At 38.9% G+C, this 23,967-nt stretch overlaps 1 protein-coding gene across 4 annotated transcripts in view; it reads left to right on the forward strand.

Moving 5' to 3' along the window:
• Nucleotides 1-22,739, forward strand: part of CHRM2 (cholinergic receptor muscarinic 2) — a 145,005-nt gene extending 122,266 nt beyond the window's left edge. For 3 of the 4 annotated variants that reach the window (XM_034672827.1, XM_019794095.2, XM_034672823.1), the window contains exon 3: nucleotides 17,091-22,739. In XM_034672827.1, coding sequence (XP_034528718.1) covers nucleotides 17,137-18,537 — 1,401 coding nt within the window. In that variant the 5' untranslated portion in view covers nucleotides 17,091-17,136 and the 3' untranslated portion in view covers nucleotides 18,538-22,739. The remainder of the gene's footprint in view (nucleotides 1-17,090) is intronic. The other variant, XM_034672835.1, reaches the window with a different exon arrangement.
• Nucleotides 22,740-23,967: the final 1,228 nt, after the last annotated feature.

The raw sequence follows: 23,967 nt of genomic DNA on the forward strand, positions 1-23,967 counted from the left end.
CATAATTTACCCATTAAAATGATGCATTAGAAGATTAGGTAATGTCATAGAAAAATGTCCATGTTGATCTTTACTTTGAAAATGTTATAAGCCTTTTGATGCCAAAGGTCTTAAAGTGGGGGGCCAACAGGCCAGATCAGTTGACACAGACATATTTTGCTTTCTTGTCAGTATTTTATCATGTTGAGCCAAGATTTAAAAATTGGAAGACCACACACAAAAATCCAGATTTCCAGTATATGTTTACAATTCTGAGTATCTGACAACTCTGTCCCCATTTCCAGCTCGGTTGGAACTGAACTGTGGAGTAGCTGGGAGCTACTCCAGTGTACTCCAGTTCCCCACCTCTCCGAGCCTCCCAGCCACGCATCTCGTCCTCTTCGTTCACTCACACTCAGCCTGCGTCTCTGTTTCAGTTCCCTGCCTGGCCCCAGTGACGGTGGACTGACGTATATCATGTGATCTAAAACTTTTAACATATATATGTAGGAAGATAGACAACAAAATATCAACAGCCCTAAAAGCCACAGGTTTCTCCAACTATACTATAAAGTTTTTGACAACAGGAAACAAGTGAACATTGTTCCCTTTTTTTATCCCCTGAAGTTAGCTAGGAGAAAATTATCTGTGGAATGCTCAAGTAAATAGCCCCTTCGGGTCACCTATGAATGACTAAAAATCCTTTTTCTCTTGGTTTACTTTTCTAGTGTTCTGACTTGAAAATCAGAAAGACAATACACAATAAATTTTATTTTCAACATCCAAGGGCAGAAGGAACTGTGTAAGCAGAGCAAAAATATAATTAAATCTCATGTATTTTTGAAATGAAAAAGATAAACACACCATTCTTAGTTGAGACTTCACACAGAAATCTCTGGCACTGAATTCTGCTCTGTAACATAGAACATAATACAAGAGCCAGTTTATTCTTGTTTGATTTTGTAATTTTGTTTAGACTTCAGGCTTCCACTGAAAATTGTCAAAATACCCTTTCTTACCCTTTGCAAATTGTTGCGTGTCTCAAACACACCAGCTCCGGGAGCCTCATTTCACATCTCTGCTTCCTTGCAGGGATACTTAGGTAGCGATCATAGCGGTGCTATAAAACCAGCATGCAAGTCACTGGACGACTATTTCTAGTCCATCCACTAAGCAAGTCCAGGATAAAATCACTGCCACAGAGGTGTCAGCTAATTGAGGAATCAGACAGCCGGAGAGACCAGACTGGGCGAGAAAACACCCTTATCCCAAGGACAAACCTTTGCTCTGACATTGGAGAGAATACACAAATGAACTTGCCAAGTAAATTGCTTTCCTGCTCTAATATATGATCTCTTGCTCCAGTGCTAAAGCCACTTTTTAATGAGTTGGTAGGTAAATATGGAGCTAGATTGAGAGAATTAGGTCATGCTTGTATGTTTTCAATATTGAGAGTGAAATGAAAATACAGATAGCAATTTGAATCTAATTTTCAAGCTTGCATGGATGAAGGGTCACAGAGGCAAGCTGAGATGTACCAGGATATTGGGGGTGGGAGACGACGTAGGGATGGTAACAAAGAAAACCAGCTGACACAAAGCAGAAGCCTCTTCAGCAAGTACATCAGAGCCCCAGTAGTATAAATTCAAGAGAGAAAGAGAGAGCGTGGTTTTCTCTGTAGGTATATGCAGTTCAGTAGTTAGGAAAATATAGATCTAAGGCAGAAGTCAGTGACGATCATCTCTGACCTCTCGGTCAGCATCATATGGATCCTAAGAGAATTAAAGTAAAATTAGAATTCTAGAATGCTTTTAGAGACGAGAGAGACGTTGGAGTCGAACGTCCTCACTGCCACAGAGGACAAAAATCAGACTCAGGGAGGTTAAATACCAAGTCCAGGATGGGAATGCAGGTATTTTAACATCACAGACCCTTGCTCTTTGTGCGAGTGTAGACCAACACTGCTATCTGAAAACAAACAGATCCCTGTGAGAAATGGGCATGGGTGGAGGGTGTGGTTGTTTGCCGTCCTGAGGAAGACACCATCTTGCATGATTAAACATTTTGTTTTTGAGATGAAACAGATTCAAAATAAAGCCCCTCCCAGATGGCACCCCCAAAGTCCTAAATTAAAAAAGAAAACACAGCGACTCAGGCAGAGAAAATAATTGGACCAGCTACTAGTGAGTTAAAAGAGAGCAAAATGAGTGGTTTGCGGTAAATAAGGGGAGCAGGGATGTCTCAGATTCATTCTGTTGCTGATACCAGACAGTGTCAAATCCTAAAATTAGAGGAAAACACTCACTTAGATACATCGATGGTTTGGGGCTGAGACTATTTCATATGATAGGTTTACTTAATTTAGTCATTAAATTGTCCCACGAACATTCTTTTATATTCCTATCTCCCTTTTCCCATTTATTTGTTTTTCATCATATAGCTTAAAAATGTAGAGCATTTGAATCACCGTTAATAATGCCATTTACTATTTATCACCCTTCAAAAATGTATTCATAGGTTCACAAAAGCCATACAGGACTCCGTTTTGCTCTCGGTACTCACAATGTGATGCAGGTTGCTCAGTATAACAGACTATGTAGACAGAGCGCCCAGCACTTGTTTGCCTCCCCAGTATGTACACTGCGCTGTCTGGGAACTGAGCATCAGTTTCTGGTTAATGTTCGTGAGCAGGTAACAATTATTAGCATATTTATTTATTACAAACTTCTACAGAGTTGAGTAACAAATGGTGATTGTGTGGATGTGAGAGGTTGTGACTTCGTGAACATTGTTGTTGTATGGAGAAGTAGAGGAAATCTTTGTGATTCCTGTGGACTTAAGAAATGCAAGAATATACGTTCCAAATAACAGAAAATAGTCAAATGGCAGTTCCAACAGACCTACTGTACAATTAACGCTTTGCAAACTGCGAAGGTGATTCTCTTTCCCCTTCTGCTTCCAGCCTAGCCAGAGCCTTTACTTCAGCCTTTACTGACGTCTGAGGAAAGGCTGAGACGCCCAGACCGGGCTCGGTTTAAATCCTTTTGCAAGTATTATTTCATTTGATTCTTGAAATGGATCTACTGAGCAGGTGTTGTCAGTACGTAAGCAACGAGAAAACTTACTCTTGGAAAATTTAGAGACTTACTAAAAATCTGGAGTGGGCTCACATGCCTGGACTGGAGTTAGTGGGTTGTCAAAAGGAAGACGTTCAGCCCTTGGTCAGAAAATCAGGTCAAGCCAGGGCTGAACCCAGAGAGAGACAATGATTGAGATAATAAGGATGGTTGATTTGAAACTGAAATGCAATTAAGGATCCGTGGCAATGAGATGACTCTTAATACCAGCTTGGTCCATGATCTCAGTAGTTTGTTACGGTTTCTGACTTCAAGTGGTCTTCACTGCCATGGGGTTCTTTTTCTAAGGCGCCTGACGTCCTCTACCGTAACTACCTTCCTCAGACTCAGTAGATAGCTTTAAAAAGGTTCCTAAACACCCTGTTCCTTGATACTCCCAAACGAATCACATCTACTCTCACCCTCACCCCTTCCCTCCTCTTTGCAACACTAACTCTGGGCCGTTCTCTCCCCATGTCCCCCTGATGCTCTTCTTTCTGCTTCTGTCAGCTGTTGCCTCCCGATGATACCTATTGCCCTTAAATCTTGAGACCCTCACTCAGCAGGGTTTTCTTCTCTTCAGGTTGTCATCCCTATTTATTTTTTAAGCAACCAAACCAAAAATTTTCAAAGGCCTCTTGTGTTTTCTTCAAGTCACCTTTTTTTTTTCCACATTGCTTTACCCTTGGATTACAAAGTAGGTGTCTCGCTGCCCACCTTGCTCCCGTTATCTCTCCGAACATCAAGCAGGCACGAAACTACACTGCATGATTTCTTATTCTCTGGCTTTTATAACCAAAGAATTTCCATTTTATTGAAAGTAATTAATAATTTTCTAACTCATTTAACCTCAGCACATGAAAATATTGTTTGGGTTCTATAAATAGGAATGTGCAGTTCATAGTAAGGATAAAGGAGCTAGCTATAGGTTGGGTGTTTAAAAACTTGGAATTCTATCCAAACAGAAATTAGACTTTATTCAGATGGCTCCTAGTTGGAAATCTGAGGTTGTCCCAGGCATTGTCTCATACATAATGAAACATCACCCCACCCCACTTCACCATCCCTGCCCCGCCACCATGCCTCCTGATTTTGTCATTTCTGTGGCCTAGCTACTTTCTGCTGCTCCCCTTAGGGCTGTTTCACTGCGATTTTCTGCTTTATGCACAGAGTCATTTGTTATTTTAATAACAATACCAAAAAGAAAAAAAAATGTAGCAAAGTGGGTCAGGCTGTCACCTTTCAGATTTCCAGTGGGCTTTGAAAGCAGCCAAACAAGGGAAGAGCCAGAAGCAGGCTGCTCACATTCCTAAATGCAGACACAGAGCTGAGGATGTTTTAACATGAGGAACAGAGATGAAGAGGCAGCTTACAAATGAGCCTGTTCTTAGAACACTTCGGCTAAGTGTTCCCATCCCGCTTGCCACACATGAACCAGAGTGAAGACTGACCAAAAGATGCATAGACCTGATATCCAGGTTCAGGATGAGAATTGCCCTGGGGCAAGCTGGCGAGGGCCTGCCTGCTTGGGAGGCTGTGGTGAGCCCTCTGTACCCAAGAGATTGTCCACAGAATAGGTCCGAATCCCTTGTCCTGCAATGGCAGGTCAGGTCTAACCCCTCTGCATGACCCCTGGATTCTAAGATAGTGAGGCCATGTCTCTTGTTTGTGGAATAATATTTCCAGATAAAGGTTACATGGTTACCATATCATAAATAAAGTTAAGTGTCTGTCTTCTAGCCAGTCATGGCAGAAAAGGAACATGACATTAGGAGATTGGGAAATTGGCCTCTTCTGGGGGTTCCTCGGACAACCTGCACCATCTCCTACATGGAACACTCACTGAAGATGGGATGATGAGGGAGAGATGCAGATATGCAGGAGGTAAAGATTTGCATCAAGAGATTGGAGAAGTCATGAGAAATAAGCACAGGTAAAGCCAGAAAAGGCCTGAAAACACTCAAGAAAACTAGTCTGTGGCAGACTGAACATTCTTTTATGTTGCTATTCTTGTTATAAAGTATTTACCTTCAATTTTACCTTTATTTAGCAGAACTGCTAAAATGAAATTTTAAAAGTAGTTGTTTTTAAACAGCACTTCAAGTAATACAGTAAATGTTAAGTCACAGATTAGTTTTATGCATGTCCACAGATCATATCACTATGTTGCTCTAAGCATTCACAGTTTGACTCAGAGTGGAATTTTGCTGTTTTTGTATTTATTAACAACAAATCAGTCTCATAGTTTCATTATTTGTTCTTAATTTATGTAGGGGCAGAAATTTTTCCTAGTTCCTTGGGAAGATCATATTTTCCTCTAAAATAAACTGATCACTTTCAGCTAAAATATAAGTATAGAATTGCTAAATAATCTTTCATGGATCCACAGCAAGAATTCTATTTTTGATGTTTTGTATTTGAGTATAATTGATGCACAATGATACATTAGTTTCAGGTACACAGCCAAGTGAGTCACAGGCTTCAAGTCATACTGCGCTCACCGCAAGCACACCTACCGTTGCTCTGTCAGCATATAGTACTGTAAAGTATCGTGGACGTATTCCTTATATACGGCAGGAATTTTAAGTGGAGGTTTACTTATCTTTGACCGTGTGACCTTTCAGTTAGGAACAGAATTAGTCACTAACTTTCAGACTGACATTCCTTGAAGTTTAGATCGAAGAGTCTTACCATCTCGGCATTAAGAATCAGGATACCATAGAATGATCATGGGACTTCCCGAATGCTTAATATAAATGGAAGCAAATAATAAAAGTGGCATGGAATAGACTCACACCAAATTAAAAATTGCTTCAACTTACTTCCTTATTTTGTGGGGAGAAATCCAGAATGCACACTTCATTCCTTTTTTTTTCTTTCTTTCCTTGTTTCTTTCTTTCTTTCCTTTGTTATTAATGTTCTACTTGTTGCTTAGAACCACGTGTTAGGGGCACCTGAGTGGCTCAGTCGGTTAGATGTCCAACTCTTGATTTAGGCTCAGGTCATGATCTCAAGGTGGTGAGATGGAGCCCCACATTGGGCTCCATGCTGAGCATGGAGTCTGCTTGAGATTCTCTCTCCCTCTGTCTGTCCCTCCCCACCTCACATGTGCTCTCTCTCTCTCTCAAAAAAAAAAGGAACCACATGTTAAATGATAATGAACTTAATAATCATGACTACTTAATAAGCACCCACTAAGAGCCTTGTGTATTATATATATATATATTTTTTTAAATTCTGAATGATAAATTTTATTTTCCACCTCTCTTAAATGTGGAAAGGGAGTCAACAGATTTAACTTCACATAAATAGAATGTAGCAGAGATAGATTTTGGTCTTAGATTCAACACCCAATCTGCTGTATCCAAAGACCCATACTAGTTATCCATGGATAACTCATACAGAGAGAAAAGCTAGACCAGGCTTACGGGGCAAGGAGGCCAGTCTTCCTGTTTGTGTGTCTCTTAGAAGGATATCCAGGCTGGTGGTCTTTGCTGCTGTCTTCCTCAAGAGGAAGTGACATTTGTGAAAGAATTTCCCTAGACTTAGACCTTCTTAAGAGCAGAGACATTCTTTCTTTCTTGTCTTCCTCAATGTGTCATTATCCCTTCTTCATCAGCTAAAACTCTTCGCACACACTTGCACACACAGTGGTTAGGTGAGGGAGGCCAGGGAAAATTCTCTCAGCTTTCTATTTCCTTTCACTTTGAGTTGTTTGGGGGATTAATTAACCACAGAATTCTAGTCTAACATGTTCTCTTCAAGGTCCAGCTGTGTATAGTCCTGCCCCAGGAGAACACAAACTAAAACTGCTCTGCTGATGGTACAGTTGTACTTGAAGGAAAAACATCCCACCCAGCAGATCTGTGCACAAGCCCCCATCCATGCAGAGCCTGTCTATCTGATGACCTCCCCTTCTCATGCATTGTTCAGGTACAGACAAGGTATTTAAATATCTCAGCAATGTGAACTGCCTGAAGTTTGGCTGCTTTTTCTTAGATGACAAGGTGGAGCACGTAAACTGTCCTGGGGATGTTTACTAGCCAAGATACTGTAATTTGAGAAAGGGAGCGTCACTGTCATGGCTCTCACTCTGGGCGCAGTCAACAGGAAGCCTGCCTCCTGAGGAAAGAGAAAGAACAGGACTGGCAAATCCTAGCTTAGTGTGAATGAGAGCTTTGATTTTCCAAAGTGTTGAGAGAGTCATAAGATTGGGGGAGCTGGGAACTTAAATATTGAAATAGGCTTGAACTAATGGTGCCCAGAGAGGGGAGGGGAGGGTGGAGGAAGTGAGGGTGAGGCAGCAGTAGTGACATACACTACAGACATTCAATATGGCGTGGTTGCTGTGGCTACCACCGGGCAAGTGATTTCCTTGCGAGCCGGTAGAAGGATTGACTGTCCTGATTTACCACATAAAACTTGATTCTCTCCAACCAACTTGCTTGAACTCTAAATTAGTGCTTTAGATACAAAATCTTTGCCGAGTTTTTGCATTTTTTTGTGCGTCCCCATCTCATTGCTGTAGATCATTTAGGAAAGACTTGAATCTTCTCCGTGCTCTCATTTCTTACGTTCTGTGGGATAACATGGTGGTCATTTTGCTCCGTTCTAGAAATAGGCTGCAATCAGACTCTGAGGAAACAATCATTTTGTGTTTCGACTGGGAACAATTAAAACAGTTGCTGCGCATTACTCTCTACACTTCATTACTATTTTATTTTTATAGTGTCACGGAATCTGATGTGAGTCATAGGCATATGAGGCCTGTGTCATTTCTGTCATTGAAAAGCTGAAGAACCCAGATTTACCCTTATGGAGGTGAATTCATTTCTTGGGAGTCCATGCCTACCTACATTCTGGGTGTTGCTACCAGAAGAATGATCTTGTCTGTTAAGCTTACACTTAAGGGTACATTTATTTAAAGAGGAAAATCGTGTCTATAAAATTCAGTACAGTTTATTTTTCATATGTGTCTTTTTATGAAAAGAGCAACACATGCATTGAATTCTTTTTCCTTTTTGTCCTTAAACAATATAATATTAAGTAGAGATGTGTTTAGAATAAATACAGTTTCCTAAGTATGGCCAAGTGTCTTTTTCTCTACTTACCTGTTATAAGATGTGTTATCTAAATTTGCATTTTCTTTGTACTCAGAAGAAGAGAAATTAACTTCTGTGTGTGCCTCCTAATCTTTTCATGATTTCTGTTCCCATTAGTTCTTAACTATCTGAATCTGAAGAGTACTTCAGAGGAAAACTACTAACTTACAGCTCTTTTAGCTTCTCCCTGACCCTAAACTGATCCTTACTTCCCTTTTCAAAACTGTCCTTGACCTACTATCCGAAGTTCCCTGTTGCCTTGTGTTCTGTCTCAGCTTCCAGTGGAAGGCACGTGTGCCATTGAAAAGGATCCCTAAAGGGATGCATTGTTTGCAATTGCTCAGCTTTTCTGGAACAACAGCTTTCATTCTAGAATTTTCTGTCAGAGTCATAACAAGCCTCAACTCCTCTGCAAATTTGATTCACATGTTTAATTCAAAGCAATGAATTAACTAATTTAGAGTTATTAAACCAGAAGCCTGCCGACTTTGGGGAAAAAAAAAACAACAAAATTTTTAAAAAGCCGACTATACACATTTCCAACTTCTCAAGATGATGAGAAAGACACAGACATCAACTCAAATACAGCTGCCTAATCATATGCAACTTTCAGTAGCTCTCTGAGGATTGCTTCCATTTTCCTTTCACTCTCCTTGTCAGGACATAATAACCTTTAGACAGAGGGCTTTCTCTAGTTCTGCGGCTGTTGGTCCTAGAGCCCACTGTTTGGTCAGCACCATTCAGGAGATTATGTTCATCATCAATACTGAGTTCTGTCAGATTCCTAGGACAGAAAAGGAAGGTGCACCAGGGCTTACTCAGATGGATTTTCATTTTGAAAAGTCAAAAGAATGGTTTATTCCATACTGTGTTTTCTTTAGAGCCATCCAGACCTCTTTTCCTTTTTGGCATGAGGTACATTGTGTGGAAAAATAACTAAAATGTGCCACGGACTCACAGGCGAGGACTAAGGTATTCGTTAAACCATTTTAAGGTCTCTTTCCCTCTTAGTCATGACATATTTCTAGAGTAAGTGTTGTTTAGGATGTGTTTTAAAGAAAGGAAAAGATAGTTTGGCGAACAGGGAGTGGAAGTCTGTCCAGCGTCACTAAGAATAGTGTGTTTGACAGGCAGCCAAAACCGCGAACATGTGTACATTGTAATAAGGGCTTGAAGGTGCTTTAAGGTTTTTACCTTGGAAAAATTCATGAATTCTCTTGTATTTGTACTGGTGTGGGGATCAGATTGCTGTTTCTGCTACTTTCACTCTTTTTCTACCATTTGCTTTTACATTTTTTCCCTTTTTTACAAAAGTACAACTTGCATATTGTAGAGCGCACAAACCTTAAGGATACAGCTTGATAAATGCAATTTAAGTGTGGTTTTCTTTTTTCAAATATATTGCATAGCCGGTAAAGTCTGCAGTTCTGTGCTGAAGTTTTCTAATGAGAACAACCCTACACATTGCTTCCAAAATACTTTTGACGTATCCTTTGAGACACAATTAAAAACCCAGTATAGGTGAGGTCACAGCTCAGTCTTACTCTGTGTTTCAAAACCTACAGCTTGTCAGGCTCAATGCACTGGAGTGAACACCCCCCAGGAGTATATTGTGCTTTTCTGAGAAATGTAATATAATGCAGAATCTTGAGAACATAGTAAATATATATATTTATATTACATGTATTATATATATAAATGTCACACACAAACAAACAGTGAGGGGAGTAAGAAAAAGAGAAAGAGAAGAGTGATAGATCTACCAGGAAATGCATCCGGGGAAATGTCTGTATTTTTCACCCCAATCTGACCAGCCTTCCTCCATGGATCCTGAGTCTTGACCATTAATCATTATATTGGCCCAGAGTTGTTTTCGGTAGCTGGAAAGTCCATCAGTAATTTGTGTCTCCCTGAGAGTATAAGCTCCTTGTGGACAAGAATGTGTTTGATTTTGTTTGGTCATTCCTTCCTCCTTCACTTCCATCCTCTGAAGCCCTTGAAGGTATATAAAGATCTGTTCACAGCAGAAATTCAATAAGGTGTTTTACAATAAATAAAAAAACAAAAACAGAGCTAGCCCTGGTTTCCGAGGAGGGCCCCTGTTGCTCCTGCAGCCCCCACCCCACCATAGCTGCTCACGTAGTGAAATTCAGGAGTCATGAAAAATCTCTCGATATGTGTACTCCCTCTTAACGTGTTCTTTGGCTAAAGGGAAGCCTGATTAAAATGGGGGGGGTGGAAATTTACTCCATTTCTGTCTCATGTTGTCAAAGTACCAGAGTGTGGAATGTCAGTATTCAGCTCTCCGAGCTGCACTGTCCCCCCAAGCCCCAGGTCAGAACTCTCCCTTTCTTGTAAGTAAAATGGAAAGATACTCAAGATTTGTAGGGGTCATCATAATATAGGCAAACTGTGTTATCTACTGCCTTGGTATCAAAACTGAAACTTTAAAGAAGGGGATTTTTTTCCTCAGACTTCCTTAAAATCTCTCCCTAGTTCTCTTGCCTTTCTTTTTTTTTTCCACCATCATTCATGGCAGGTGTGATGGATCGTTGATGTAGGAACAATTCCAAAGCCTATTATTTACCTGTACCAATGCTATTTATGAACTAATGGGATTAACTGAATGTGCAGAAGATCTAAAACAATATAGGCTGTATGTCCCAGGGGTCATCTGTCCGACGTCAGGGTAATCTTACAGTTACTATCTCATTCATCAGACTATTATATAATACATTATATTTATTTTTAAATATATAAATTAAAAACAAATAAGTCCATTTGCTTTCTAATTGGTGATAACACAGTGTAAACTGACCACATCTCATTCTTCAGTCAGAGAGGAGAGGGTGGGAATGTCTCTGTCAAGCTCCTCAGTCGTAGGTAGTCTTGCTCCTAATGAGAGTCTGACGGTTCTCGAAGACACGACATTGTACCATCCTTGTAGTTTTCACATTTGCTGTAATAGCAGTATTTTGTACTGAAGCTAGATATCTTGACATAATATTGTTGAAGTAAATTTTTAATTATTTCAGAACAGTCTGCATGTTTAGCCCTTACACACACAATTTAAAAAGCTACCGTGGGCCTTATTGCACTATCCGTTGAAGGACATTCAGGCAACCCTGGTGAGGCTGATGATTTTATCCCTCGTGTTTGCTCAACAGTTAGCCTGCATCTCAGTGAAAGACATGGACAGAGAACACTCAGAACACCCTGCCATTTTTGGTAATGTGTTCAAATAGCAGCAGAAATTAGAAATCTATAAAAAGTAATATACACCAAGATTACATTTGAAAAACAAAAGTTAAATAAATATAAACAAGTATAAAGTCAACTTCATGTGACTTCTCCTTGATTTCTTGTTCTGAATTTTTTTTTGTATAATTATGTATCTTCTCTCTGGATTCTAGTTATCAATCATGGACTCCCTCTTTTTTTTTTCCTGACTTTTCTTATTCTTCTAGAAAAAATTTTTTTTTATTTCAAGTTTCATGTCATGGGTGGCATAGAAGAGTCAGATACCTAAATTTGAACCATGGCCTCAGTACTTGCCAGCTCTCTAATCATTGTCATCTACAAAACTGGAGAAGATGATAATTCTTACCAGGTTATTGTGATAATTAAATAAAATAACGTGCAGAAAATTCTAAAACTTAGGTTAGAATTCATGTGTTGATAAATTTATGATTAGCTTATTACACTGTGGACGCACCTATGAAGAGATCATTATATATCAGGCATGCTGCCTCGCTTGGGCAGAGTGTGGAGAAAATCCCATTTTTTAATTTAATTTCCATTGTGTATCTAAATACATATCAGAATTTATTTTTTAAATCATTTTGATTAGCGTTCTCTCTGTAACTTCTTAAAAATGTTATTGAGCTTCTTTGTGTAGAACTTCTATGTAATTGATATGAATACTTTGGTGAGAGGTTATATATTAATTCACATGGTGACATATTTTTATGATTGCTTTTTAGGAAAATGTTTTAAATCTTAAGTGTCATGTATTTACATAATCAGGAACCTTACTTACTATTCTGTATCTTACTATGAACAGCTCCTGCCCAAAGTCACTATTTTAGCCTGGACACGATGATCTTCCGTTGTCTGAACCAAGGACCTGACTTGAATTTGAGGCAAAAGGCTTAGTCATGGCAGGTTAAGGAATCAATATTTGGGGCACACATTTGCTGCCAAGTAAGATTGCTCCACAGGCAAACAATAAATATTTGTTGCAGAATCTGGAGTCAGGCGCTCGGGGGTTGAATCTCAAATAACTTTGTTCTTTGATCTTTTGTTCAAGTTCTTTGATCTTTTGTTTATATAGAAAAGCATATAATAATAATAATAATAATCACTTCAGGAGTTGCTGTGAAGAGTAATCATGTTCATTACCTATTATTGTCAATATATTGTCATCGATGATTTAATGTTATTGATAACTTAATATCATGGATAATGATAATTTAGTATTACCATTCCCACTACACCTCCTCACTCCTAGTCTGTTTCACCCCCATACACACAATTTTCTGTTAACTGTTAAGAAAAGTGATTAATTTATACCCACTTAGCAAATGGAAATATTAATGGCACTTACTTAATGTTAACATTTATAGATCATGGTTCAGAGACATTATCTCACTTTGAACTTTCCCACAGCTCCAGAAGAAAAATAGGGTGATGATTATTCTTGTTTGAGAAAAAAAATTAAGGTTCATGGAAGTTTAGTGACATGATCAGACTCTCACAGCTAATAATTAAGAGCAGAGATTAGCACTCGCAGCTTTGCAAAGATAATGTTAAACCACGATGCATTCCTCACTGCTATGTATAGAGACTCAAGTAATAAAGAAAGTAAGGCCAGAGAAATGTTTTTCTCATAAGTTTCCATGATACTTTCAAAACTTAGTCATATGCTAACATTGTAAAATACAAATGGGTTGGTAAACACTTGCCATATTCAGATATTGAATCCTGGAGATCATCTTCATTGTTTAGTCTGTTGTGATTATGTTATTTCATCAATGATGTCACAGTTTTTGCTTTAATAAAACCCTGCGGTGCCACACCAGAAGTAAAAACTTCTTCAGAAATGTAAACAGCAGAGGTGGGAAGAGGGTGATGAAAAGCAGCTGTTTTCTTTGATAGAAGAGCAGCGGGCCTTCCATAGCTGTGCGTCACATGGGGAGACAAGAACGCCATCCCTCAAACGTTTGTGCTTGTCTCTGAGTGAGATGTTTTCCATTTTTACATATAGCCTTAGTATAAACGAGCAAATACTAGAACTCTAAGAATTTAGAGGAGATCGATAGCAACAAAGTATATTATATAAATTTGCTGTGTTCTACCTGCGTAAGAATTCCAGGTCCCCCAGACAGAATGTGGCTTAGCTAGAAACCTTTGGGTATAACTCAGCATTATACAAATGCCTAGCAATTTCGGATAAAGTATAATTCTCAAGTGGAGAAGGGAAACAGAGAAAGAGTATCTAGCTCAAAGGTAAGGATATTAGTTTTAGTGGCAGACTTTTTGCTCTGTAGCCTTGAAACCGAGAGTGATCACTTCAGCTTCTTCTGTGGCCTCAGCTTCTGTCTTCAGATCAAGGGGGTGATAGGATGTTTATATATTTTAGAGTTGTTAATATAAGTGAGATAACATATGTTTGAGAGTCCCAAGGCTGTTTTCTTTTAGCTTTTTGGATTCTTTGTTTTTGGGTTTTTTGTTTGTTTTTTAGCTGAAATGTAATGCACGCTCATTGTAAACAAGAAGAGGGAAAACGGAGGAAGGAGAAGAACAAACTAGCAAATAAATAGAATTGTTACATCTCTATATTACTGTGATGTTTTAGAATAGTAATAGGTATTATTCTTAGCACAAGCAATGGCAAAGGCCAGATGACTGTGGACAAATCACTTACTCTTACCCTTTCTTAATCTACAAAATAAGAGATCAAACTAGTTTATTTTTTGACAAAATGTCATATTTATACATTATTCTCCAGGGGAAGTCACCAGAAGACTTTTTAAAATGAAAATAAATATAGTCCTACATTTTATTAAAATGAATGTGAAGAATGAAGTGTCAAACAGGACATTCAGAAAGTAATTTTGGTGTTTTTCAATCAAAATTTATTAAAATGAACAATTTGTGAAATGTAAATATAACTCCAATTCAAAAATTGTCAATGAATTTAATGAATAGACAAAAGCAAGCTTATAAGCTAGTCAGAATTCTGTCTTACAGTTACCTTAGCTAATAAGGTATCATCAGAATCAGTGATTGAATTAGTGAAATTACTTTGTTTAAATAAATTTCATGAATAAACAGTTGTATGAATCATGACCAAAAAAAAAAAAAGTGCTGTTAAAGAGAAATGCTATTGAAACAACTCCACTGGGTAAGTAAGTAGAGATTGGATTAATAGTACTAATTATTAATCCTGTTATGATTCAATAAACATTTTTGAGCACCAATTACATTTGGGGAGGGAAGCTGGATGGTAGAGCTAGGAAGACTCAGAAGCCAAAATTCACTGCTTTTCCAGGGAAGGAGAAAAATCCTAGATGGGTGTATCAATCAGTGTGCCGTGGGTCAATGTACGAACAGGGGATCTGTAGAAGTGAAAACCTAAGGGCTACTAACTACAGTAGTCCTCCCTTACCCGCTGCAGGGTACATTTCAACATCTCTTGTGGATGCCTATTGTGCTATCCGTTAACAAAACCAAACTTTTCATAATACCCAGTGAGGAACAGAATATTGGAGAAAGTGTTTCCTCCTACATGTAATACACAAGAGACACTGGGAATGTTTATGTGATGGGTGAGGACCAAGCCCAGAGAAATAGGTTGTGGTATACAAAACCAAATTTTAAAAGAGATAGCACAGGAGAGGTTTTAGAAGTGTTTCTTAACATGGCTTACCGTTCTGAATCCAGAGGTCTGGAGTGAGCCTGAAATCTACATTTTGTTTAATTCCAAAAGGATATATTCATAACGGACTCATTGGGCAGTATTCTGAAGCACTTGATGTCAAAAGTAAATGACACTTTGTAAGACCCTTTTTCTCAGCACAGTAACTGACATGTATAATTTTGGAAAGCAAAATGGTAAGTTGCGCCTTCATTAACATCATTTCCTTGAGCTAACTCTTCGGTGTTTCCTCAAGACCTACAGATTCCTATCATATATGTAATCGCCTTTGTGCTTAAATGGAATGCTGTTCTGTAATATTATGAGTCTTGCTTTGATCATATCATCTTCTAACTATAACTTTCCACAGCAATGCCAGAACACATGTATCTGCCTTTTTGTTCTAACAGCTGCATACTATTCCATTGTAAGAGTATTCCATAGTATGTTTAACCAATCCTCTGTAGGTGAGTCGTTTTAATATTTCTAAGGGTTTTGTTTTTGTTTTTGTTTCTGTTTTTGTTTTTGCTGTAACATTTCTGAATGAACATCCCTGAGTAGACCTCTGTGCACATTTGTGTAACTATAGCTGAAATAGAACTTCCTAGACGCAGTCTGTCGCCAGACTTGCGTGATACTGTCTGAAAAATGATAATTATGTGTTTATTGAAACTCAGCAGTGTTTGGCAGCAGAAAGGACACTCAGGTTTCATCATTGCTTCTTCGGCAACCCATGGCTGCCACCAGAGCACATACATCTCCCACACAGGGATCTTGTCTTCATCATCACTGAATATCCAGCCTATAGCAAATGCCTAATACGGAGAAGTTGCTTAGTAGGTATGTGAGGACAAAGTGAATGAGTAAATTCTCGAGCCAACTGAGGTTGGTTCATAGTCTTATCTCTGTGATTGACTCGTTATGTGACCTTATATAAAGTACTGACTCTTTCTGGGCTTCAGTTCCTTCTTCTGACAAACAAAAATAAATCCCAGCCAGACTGCACCAAAGATTTGGCAGGAAGAACAGTAGAATAATAAATTTGATAGTGACTTGGAAAATAAAACGTTCAGAAAATTCACATAATCATTGTCAGTATGCATTTAATAAACAATTTCTTTTGCAGGGCATAGAATATTGGAAATGTTAGCTATGTGATGCTAACTACAAGTGTAAAATGGAGATCAGAGAAAAATAATAGTCTGTGGGGGAAGGGTATTGACTAATGAATTATTATTATCATATCTTTGTTAGTATCAGTGTCAGTATCATTATGAAAAAGGCTTAAAGCTTCCAGGTGGATAGGTGCTATTGGCCATAAAAGTGACATATTCAATATTTTAAGTTTTATGCTTTCTTCTTCCTATCGGCTTATTAATTTTTATGTATATACCAGAAACCTCTTGATGCTTCGGAAAGTCTTAGGGGTAATTTTAGTTCATTCATTTTAATTCATCAATAGTATACTCAGGGGCGCCTGGATGACTCAGTCACGTAAGCACCCGACTCATAATTTCGACTTAGGTCATGATGTCAGGGTCATGAGATCGAGCTCCACATCAGGCTTTGCGCTCAGTCGGGGTCTGCTTGAGATTCTCTCTCTTCTCTTCCTCTGTCCTTCTCCCCACTCATGCTCTCTCTAAATAAATAAATAAAATCTTTAAAAAACTTTAAAAAATAGCATACTTAGTTAAATTGACTAATGATAGATAGACAGATATTCATAACTAGATATGGACACATTCAAAATGTTATCAGACTTCAAATACATTGCTAGCCTGAAAGGATCTTTTGAATCCTCCAGTTAATGTCTTTGCCATTTATGTGGGGAATTGAGGCAGATAGGCACAATAAACATGGAGCAGAAGGAATGAAGATTTTGAAGAAAAAATTGTGGTTCAAAAGGAAGAAATCTGATATATTTTAACCCAGTGTTTATATTATATTTGTTAATTTTATTCTATTTCCCTGCAGGTTTAAATGTGTATTTGGCTACTGGCTACTGATTAGCGAACACAAAATGAATAACTCAACAAACTCCTCTAACAATGGCCTGGCTCTGACCAGTCCTTATAAAACATTTGAAGTGGTGTTTATTGTTCTTGTGGCTGGATCCCTCAGTTTGGTGACCATCATTGGGAACATTCTGGTCATGGTCTCCATTAAAGTCAACCGCCACCTCCAGACCGTCAACAATTACTTTTTGTTCAGCTTGGCCTGTGCTGACCTCATCATTGGTGTTTTCTCCATGAACTTGTACACCCTCTACACTGTGATTGGCTACTGGCCTTTGGGACCTGTGGTGTGTGACCTTTGGCTAGCCCTGGACTACGTAGTCAGCAATGCGTCCGTGATGAATCTGCTCATTATCAGCTTTGACAGGTACTTCTGTGTCACCAAACCGCTCACCTACCCAGTCAAGCGGACCACGAAAATGGCAGGTATGATGATTGCAGCTGCCTGGGTCCTCTCGTTTATCCTCTGGGCCCCGGCCATTCTCTTCTGGCAGTTCATCGTAGGGGTGAGGACTGTGGAGGATGGAGAATGCTACATTCAGTTTTTCTCCAACGCTGCTGTCACCTTCGGTACTGCCATCGCAGCCTTCTATTTGCCTGTGATCATCATGACTGTGTTATACTGGCACATATCCCGAGCCAGCAAGAGCAGGATAAAGAAGGACAAGAAGGAGCCTGTGGCCAACCAAGACCCAGTTTCTCCCAGTCTGGTACAAGGCAGGATAGTCAAGCCAGATAACAACAACATGCCTGGCAGTGATGACGGCCTGCAGCACAACAAAATCCAGAATGGCAAGGCCCCCAGAGATGCGGTGACCGAAAACTGTGTCCAGGGAGAGGAGAAAGAGAGCTCCAATGACTCCACCTCCGTCAGTGCTGTCGCCTCTAACATGAGAGATGATGAAGTCACCCAGGATGAGAACACAGTTTCCACTTCCCTGGGCCATTCCAAAGATGAGAACTCGAAGCAAACGTGCATCAAAATCGTCACCAAGACCCAAAAAGGTGACTTGTGTACCCCAGCTAATGCCACCGTGGAGCTCGTTGGTTCAGCAGGTCAGAACGGAGATGAAAAGCAGAACATTGTGGCTCGCAAGATTGTGAAGATGACTAAGCAGCCCGCCAAAAAGAAGCCTCCTCCCTCCCGGGAGAAGAAAGTGACCAGGACGATCTTGGCTATTCTGTTGGCTTTCATCATCACTTGGGCCCCATACAATGTCATGGTGCTCATTAACACCTTCTGTGCGCCCTGCATCCCCAACACAGTGTGGACCATTGGTTATTGGCTCTGTTACATCAACAGCACTATCAACCCCGCCTGCTATGCACTTTGTAACGCTACCTTCAAGAAGACCTTTAAACATCTTCTCATGTGTCATTATAAGAACATAGGCGCTACAAGGTGAAACAACTTTGTAGAGGAGGAAGGTGGTCAGGGGAGCTTGGGAAAAAGAAAAGGGATGGAAGAGCTCCCAGTTTTAAAAATCTCTGCCATTGCACTTTATAGTCTCATTACGGAATGTGCAAGTAAGGAGCTTAACAGTGACACTTTTGTCGTGCCTATGCTCCAGTTTGAGAAACCTGCACCTTATAAACCCTGTCAGTTTAGGAGCAATGAGACCATGAAAGAGACATGTTGGAATTGTGGATTGGAGGGACAATCTACGCTTTCTTGTACTCTCTTGAAGAAGGGCTTCTGAATCTACAATTTTATCTCTGCACAAGAAGAAAAACCTCCCCTTTTTTTTCCTTTTTTTTTTTTTTTTTTTGTTCCTGGGTGTCCATACAAGGATGAAATGCCACAGTTACAAGCTCGCATGGAGACTTAAACATAAGGAAATAGACATCACACAATGGCGAAGTGAAGAAAGAGGGTCCAAACAGGATGTAGAAATGGTCTCCGGAGTGTTAAGCATATATTATTCTTTTGTTACAGTTTTATTTGGAGAATTGCAACATAATAAATGCTCTTTTCGCTTTACCTTTCCCTTTTCCCACCATCAAAAGAAAGCAAACAAACAAAAACCCTAACTAGATCATATCATTATTTTTCTCATTATACCATTGGCTTTCGTACTTCCCTGTTGTACATTGTGTAAGGGCAAAAATCTGCAGGACTTCCACTAACTACAGCCAAACACAGCCATGAAGATGGGCCTTTCACTCCTGCCCACTGTGTCGTTTGCATTCTTTGCGGGTGTAAAAGCCTATAAACATTCAGTTGGCTTAGGATCCTTCGGGTGAAATGTTTTCACCAACCTGGTTTTCTCCCACAGGAGCTTCTTATGTGAATGGAATAGCCCACCTAAAACCTAAACATGCTTAAGAAACCAAAGTCATTTTTTAAACTGAGGTTTTGTCAAATTAAATAGTAGTCATTTTTAGTTGGAGAAAGTTTACTGAGGCCAGATGTATTTTGCAAAAGGCAAATGGAAGGCTGAGAGGGCATTCTGTTTTAACCGGAATTTGCCTGACCCGTGTATGAAATGCTGACTTGAAAAACACAACCTTCTGGCCTTTGTCAGCAGGACGAAGCTGCTTTACTCATTTGGAATCCTAAGTAGGATTAATGTACTCTCATGGCACCCGTGACCTCTGGGTCAGTCCCAAAAGAATAAGACCTTCTCTTCAATGCCTGCTAACTAATGATACTCAATTCATCGTCCAGTGAGGTTGGTTGTAGCCACCCTATGTCCCACTGGAGAAGGAAAAAGTCGTTAAAAAACATTTCCTGAAACCACCTGTTCCATCTTCCTCAAACTGTCAATTCTCCCTAAAATGTCTTAACTTCAAAATTCTGTCCGTAGAAGTATAGTGATCTTTGTGACACATATGTGATGGATAACTAACGGAGGCCAAGTGAGATCAGCAAAATCTGGAAAAGAGTGTAGGTAGCTGTGCCTGTGTCACTTCTCATTATTTCTTTATTTCTAGACCATCAGAAGTCAGATCAGGAACTATTACCCAAACAGTGGCTTTCTATAGAATCTTGTCCATGTAGAGAATTTTTATTTGGTACCCCTAATATATGATTGTACTGATTCACATTTAGCTATTTTTATCCCTCAACTTTTTGTCTTACTGTATGTGCTGTAGTCTTAAAATCAGATTTTCTAAAGATGGCCCAATAAATAGAAATCAAACTTATAAAACCCACCCCAAATTTCCTATTTTGCATTTTAGATTTATGGGCCTTATGATATCTTGACCAGTAATATCAATGTGAGTAGCATGATTAATTTTTCAGTATTAAACCTTAGCACTTTAGAGTTGTTTTCTGTGACTTGCCTCATCAATGTCATCTCAGCAGTTTTGAGAGTTAAAAAAAAAGCACAAGATAAACAACAAAAAAAAAAGAACAGTAAGAAGCAAATTGCCAACAATAGTTGTATGTAACTTAGCCTTTATAAAAAAAATAACTTCCTGTTTGAAAAACTTTAATCATACCCCCACAAATCTTCTAGGTATAAACATACAGGATCAGTTCATACAGATTCCTTTACTCTAAGGTTATTGTAAATGTTTACAATTTTAAATTGGCATTTATTTTTATTTTATTTCTCCAAATCAGTGAATCAGTTGAATGGAAGGGACATCAAGCCAATGGGCTCTTTGGTTTGTTGTAAATGAATCAACTGACTGGCTGAATATTTCACTGATTAACTTGTTGTGCTATTACGATGTAGATTCAGCTTTAGTTGGGATGAACTCTTTGGATTCAAGGATTCAGGAGTCTGGATTTGGGTCTTTTCTGGTCCACTCTAACAATTCAACTCACAGTGAATCAAACTGCCTCTTGCTCTTCCTTGCCATTACATCCTCCCTGCCTTCTTTCCTCCTGTTCTTGGTCTTTGCCATAGCCACCACAACCTTGTTGAAAGAGAAACAATCACGCATTACAGCAAGGACGTGACTACAGAGCAACACATCATGGAAGCTTTGTCAACTGGAACCAGAGAAATGGGAAGAATACTGAACACGGTAGATGATTAGAAAGACACAGAGATTTATGCAAAGGCTTGCATGAACTGTTGCTGGATTTGTCTACTTCAGGGGCTCTCATACAGGAACGATTTTGCTCCCCCAGGGACATTTAACAATGTGTGGAGACATTTTTGGTGGTCACAACTTGGGGGAGAGCTACTGGCATCTGGTAGATAGAGGCCGGGGAGGCTGCTATACAGCTTACATGCACAGGATAGCCTCCCCCTCACATGCACACAACTAAGAATTACTTGGCTCAAAGTGTCGGTGCCAAAGTCGAGAAACCCTGGTCTATTTTAAGGAATTCTAGAGCTTGCTTTGCATACATGGGAACATAATCTTGTATCACTATTAGAATATCAATGCAAATTGCTCACCTGTTTCAAAAAATTAATGCTCACCAATTGTGTATCAGACACACTGTCATCCATGAGTCTGGTGTATTTGTAATTCACAGATAGGGAACACAGGGGACATCGACATATCCAGAATTACCAGACCATGCACATAGCACATTGTCTCCGACATCTTCATGTCCCATTATGATTGCTACAGAGTCTAGTCAATTGAGAGGTTGCTGGTAATTGGCCATTAAAATGATTGCAGTTGATGTGGTCAGTTTCTATTAGAGCTGCCACTTTTCCTTTCAAAATCATTGAGAGACTCTTTCAGAAACAATATGATTCACCTCCTTTATTTTCACTGGAAAGGTGAATATCTGTCAAGAATTTCTTCTCTCCTCATAGCAATAATGTAAATATTCCAGAGTGGTCTTAGAAGAAGAGGAGATTAAGAATGTCAAAAAGCCAGTTCATTTCTTAAAAAAAAAAAAATTGATTCCCCTTTTACCAGTTCACGTTAATTTAGTATCAGCTTCCAAGTGTTAGGACAAAGTCACCAATATAATAAGTCACGTGGGATAAGCTTTCCCATTTGAATGTGGAAGCTGGAGATCCCACATACCTCTGCTCCTTATCCATTTGCTGCTTTTTTGATCCTAGAGATCTGACATCGGGGAAGACGGAAATTCAAAATGATGGCACCATATACTTAGAAATGCAGTCTACTTTTATTTTCTCCTACTTGGCTCACTGGTAGCTGCCTTTCCCCAGTTTGATGATACCCCTTTCAACAACCACAGCACTGGTGTTGCAAATAGATTAGGGAAGCACCCAAAGCTGGATGAATTGTGCAAAGTGTATTTTCAGCATGTACATACAATACCATGCCTTTTAAATACGCTTCTTTTAAAAGGGTGCACGCTGCAGCATGAACTGTGTGCATATTTAATGTATCTTTCTGGAATATGCTGTATGCTTAATATACATATTCTATAAATAAAGTAATGAACTGTATCATAGAAATACATATTTCTGTGTGCAAATAAATATATTATACACAAAATCTTAATATGCAATATGGTATATGTTGCTAGAGAGAGTAACAAGACTAGATTTTATATGCCCAATTTTTTTAAAGTTGTAGTTGCTTTTGAAGGAAGAGGTTTAAGAACAGCCAAAATGCTACCCATATTACTATTAAGCTGTTTTATAATCTTTGAAAGCATGGCACTGATTTTAAATATCTCTTGGAGGAATATATTAATAAATCTTTGCTGGTGTCAGCCCATGTGACAAGAATGCTCTTTGCTCCTGTGCTCCTGACTGGCCTGTGACTAGAATCTTTCTGGCTGTTACTGTTCCAACAGCTGTGTTGATCTCACGTCTGATTGCCTGATGAGATTGCAACCAAGTCATTGACATACAGCTTTGCTCTCCTCCAAATTAACTGATTTTTGTCAAATAAAAAATAATCAGACAAGGAGGAAAGGATGACCTTCAGAATGTTTTTCAATCTGAGAAGCAAGGTACAGAAAGAGAGAGAGAGAGAAGAAAGAAAGAAAGAAAAAGAAAGAAAGAAAGAAAGAAAGAAAGAAAGAAGAAAGAAGAAAGAAAAAAGAAAGAAAGAGAAAGAAGAAAGAAAGAAAAAGAAAGAAAGAAGAAAAGAAACATACAAGCACCATATTTTATAAACCATTCTTTTCAGTTTGAGTCCAATACAACATCCCATACATTAAATGCCAGAAATTTCTAGTGTAGTATATTACGGGTTTCTCCAAGAAATGATGAAATAGGTGGTTTGTTTCTACAGTTTCTCCACAGCACTTTCTCCATAGCCCTACATTTTCTCCATAGTACTTCTCTTCCTCTCCTTGTTGCCCACTCAGCTACCCACATTCCCCAGAACATTTTCTTTGGCTCATTAGCATGAGTTCCTACTTAACAAATACTGTTATGATTTTAGTTGATTTGGGGCATGCCATCCCAAGAGACACTTGCATTTTAATAAAAAAGCAGAAACACTGAACATCTCCAAGATCCCTATTAGTCTTTAGTTACCAAGGTAGGCAGTGGGGGAGATGATTTTCAGTGAATTCTAGTTCTCTGTGCAAATTTTATAACACGCTTCGCCGTCTGTCCCCTTCTAAATTTTGCTTGTTGTGTCACAGTCCACCCTTGTGCATTGTTGTCTCTTATCTGAACCAGATAAGAAGAAACTGCTAGAAAACAGAAGAAAATTTGCTAGAAAAACAAATGAAAGAAAACAATTTTCTATCAATTCTCATTAGTTTCTTATTGGTCCAGTGAAATGTTCTCATTTCATTTTTTAGAAGTTGACTGAATACTCTATCAATGAATTGTCAAACGTTATTCCTGACTAGGTGGTTGTAAATACCGAGACAGGAAAAACATCTTGCCATCATAAAGGAAGAATTTTCCACGTTATAACACGTATCAGTCTTTTTCAATCAAAAATTGAAGAAACAATGTGGTAAGTTGTGGAATATAGAA

The sequence above is a fragment of the Ailuropoda melanoleuca genome, chromosome 1, assembly GCF_002007445.2.
Source record: "Ailuropoda melanoleuca isolate Jingjing chromosome 1, ASM200744v2, whole genome shotgun sequence".
Classification (NCBI taxonomy): Eukaryota; Metazoa; Chordata; class Mammalia; order Carnivora; family Ursidae; genus Ailuropoda; species Ailuropoda melanoleuca.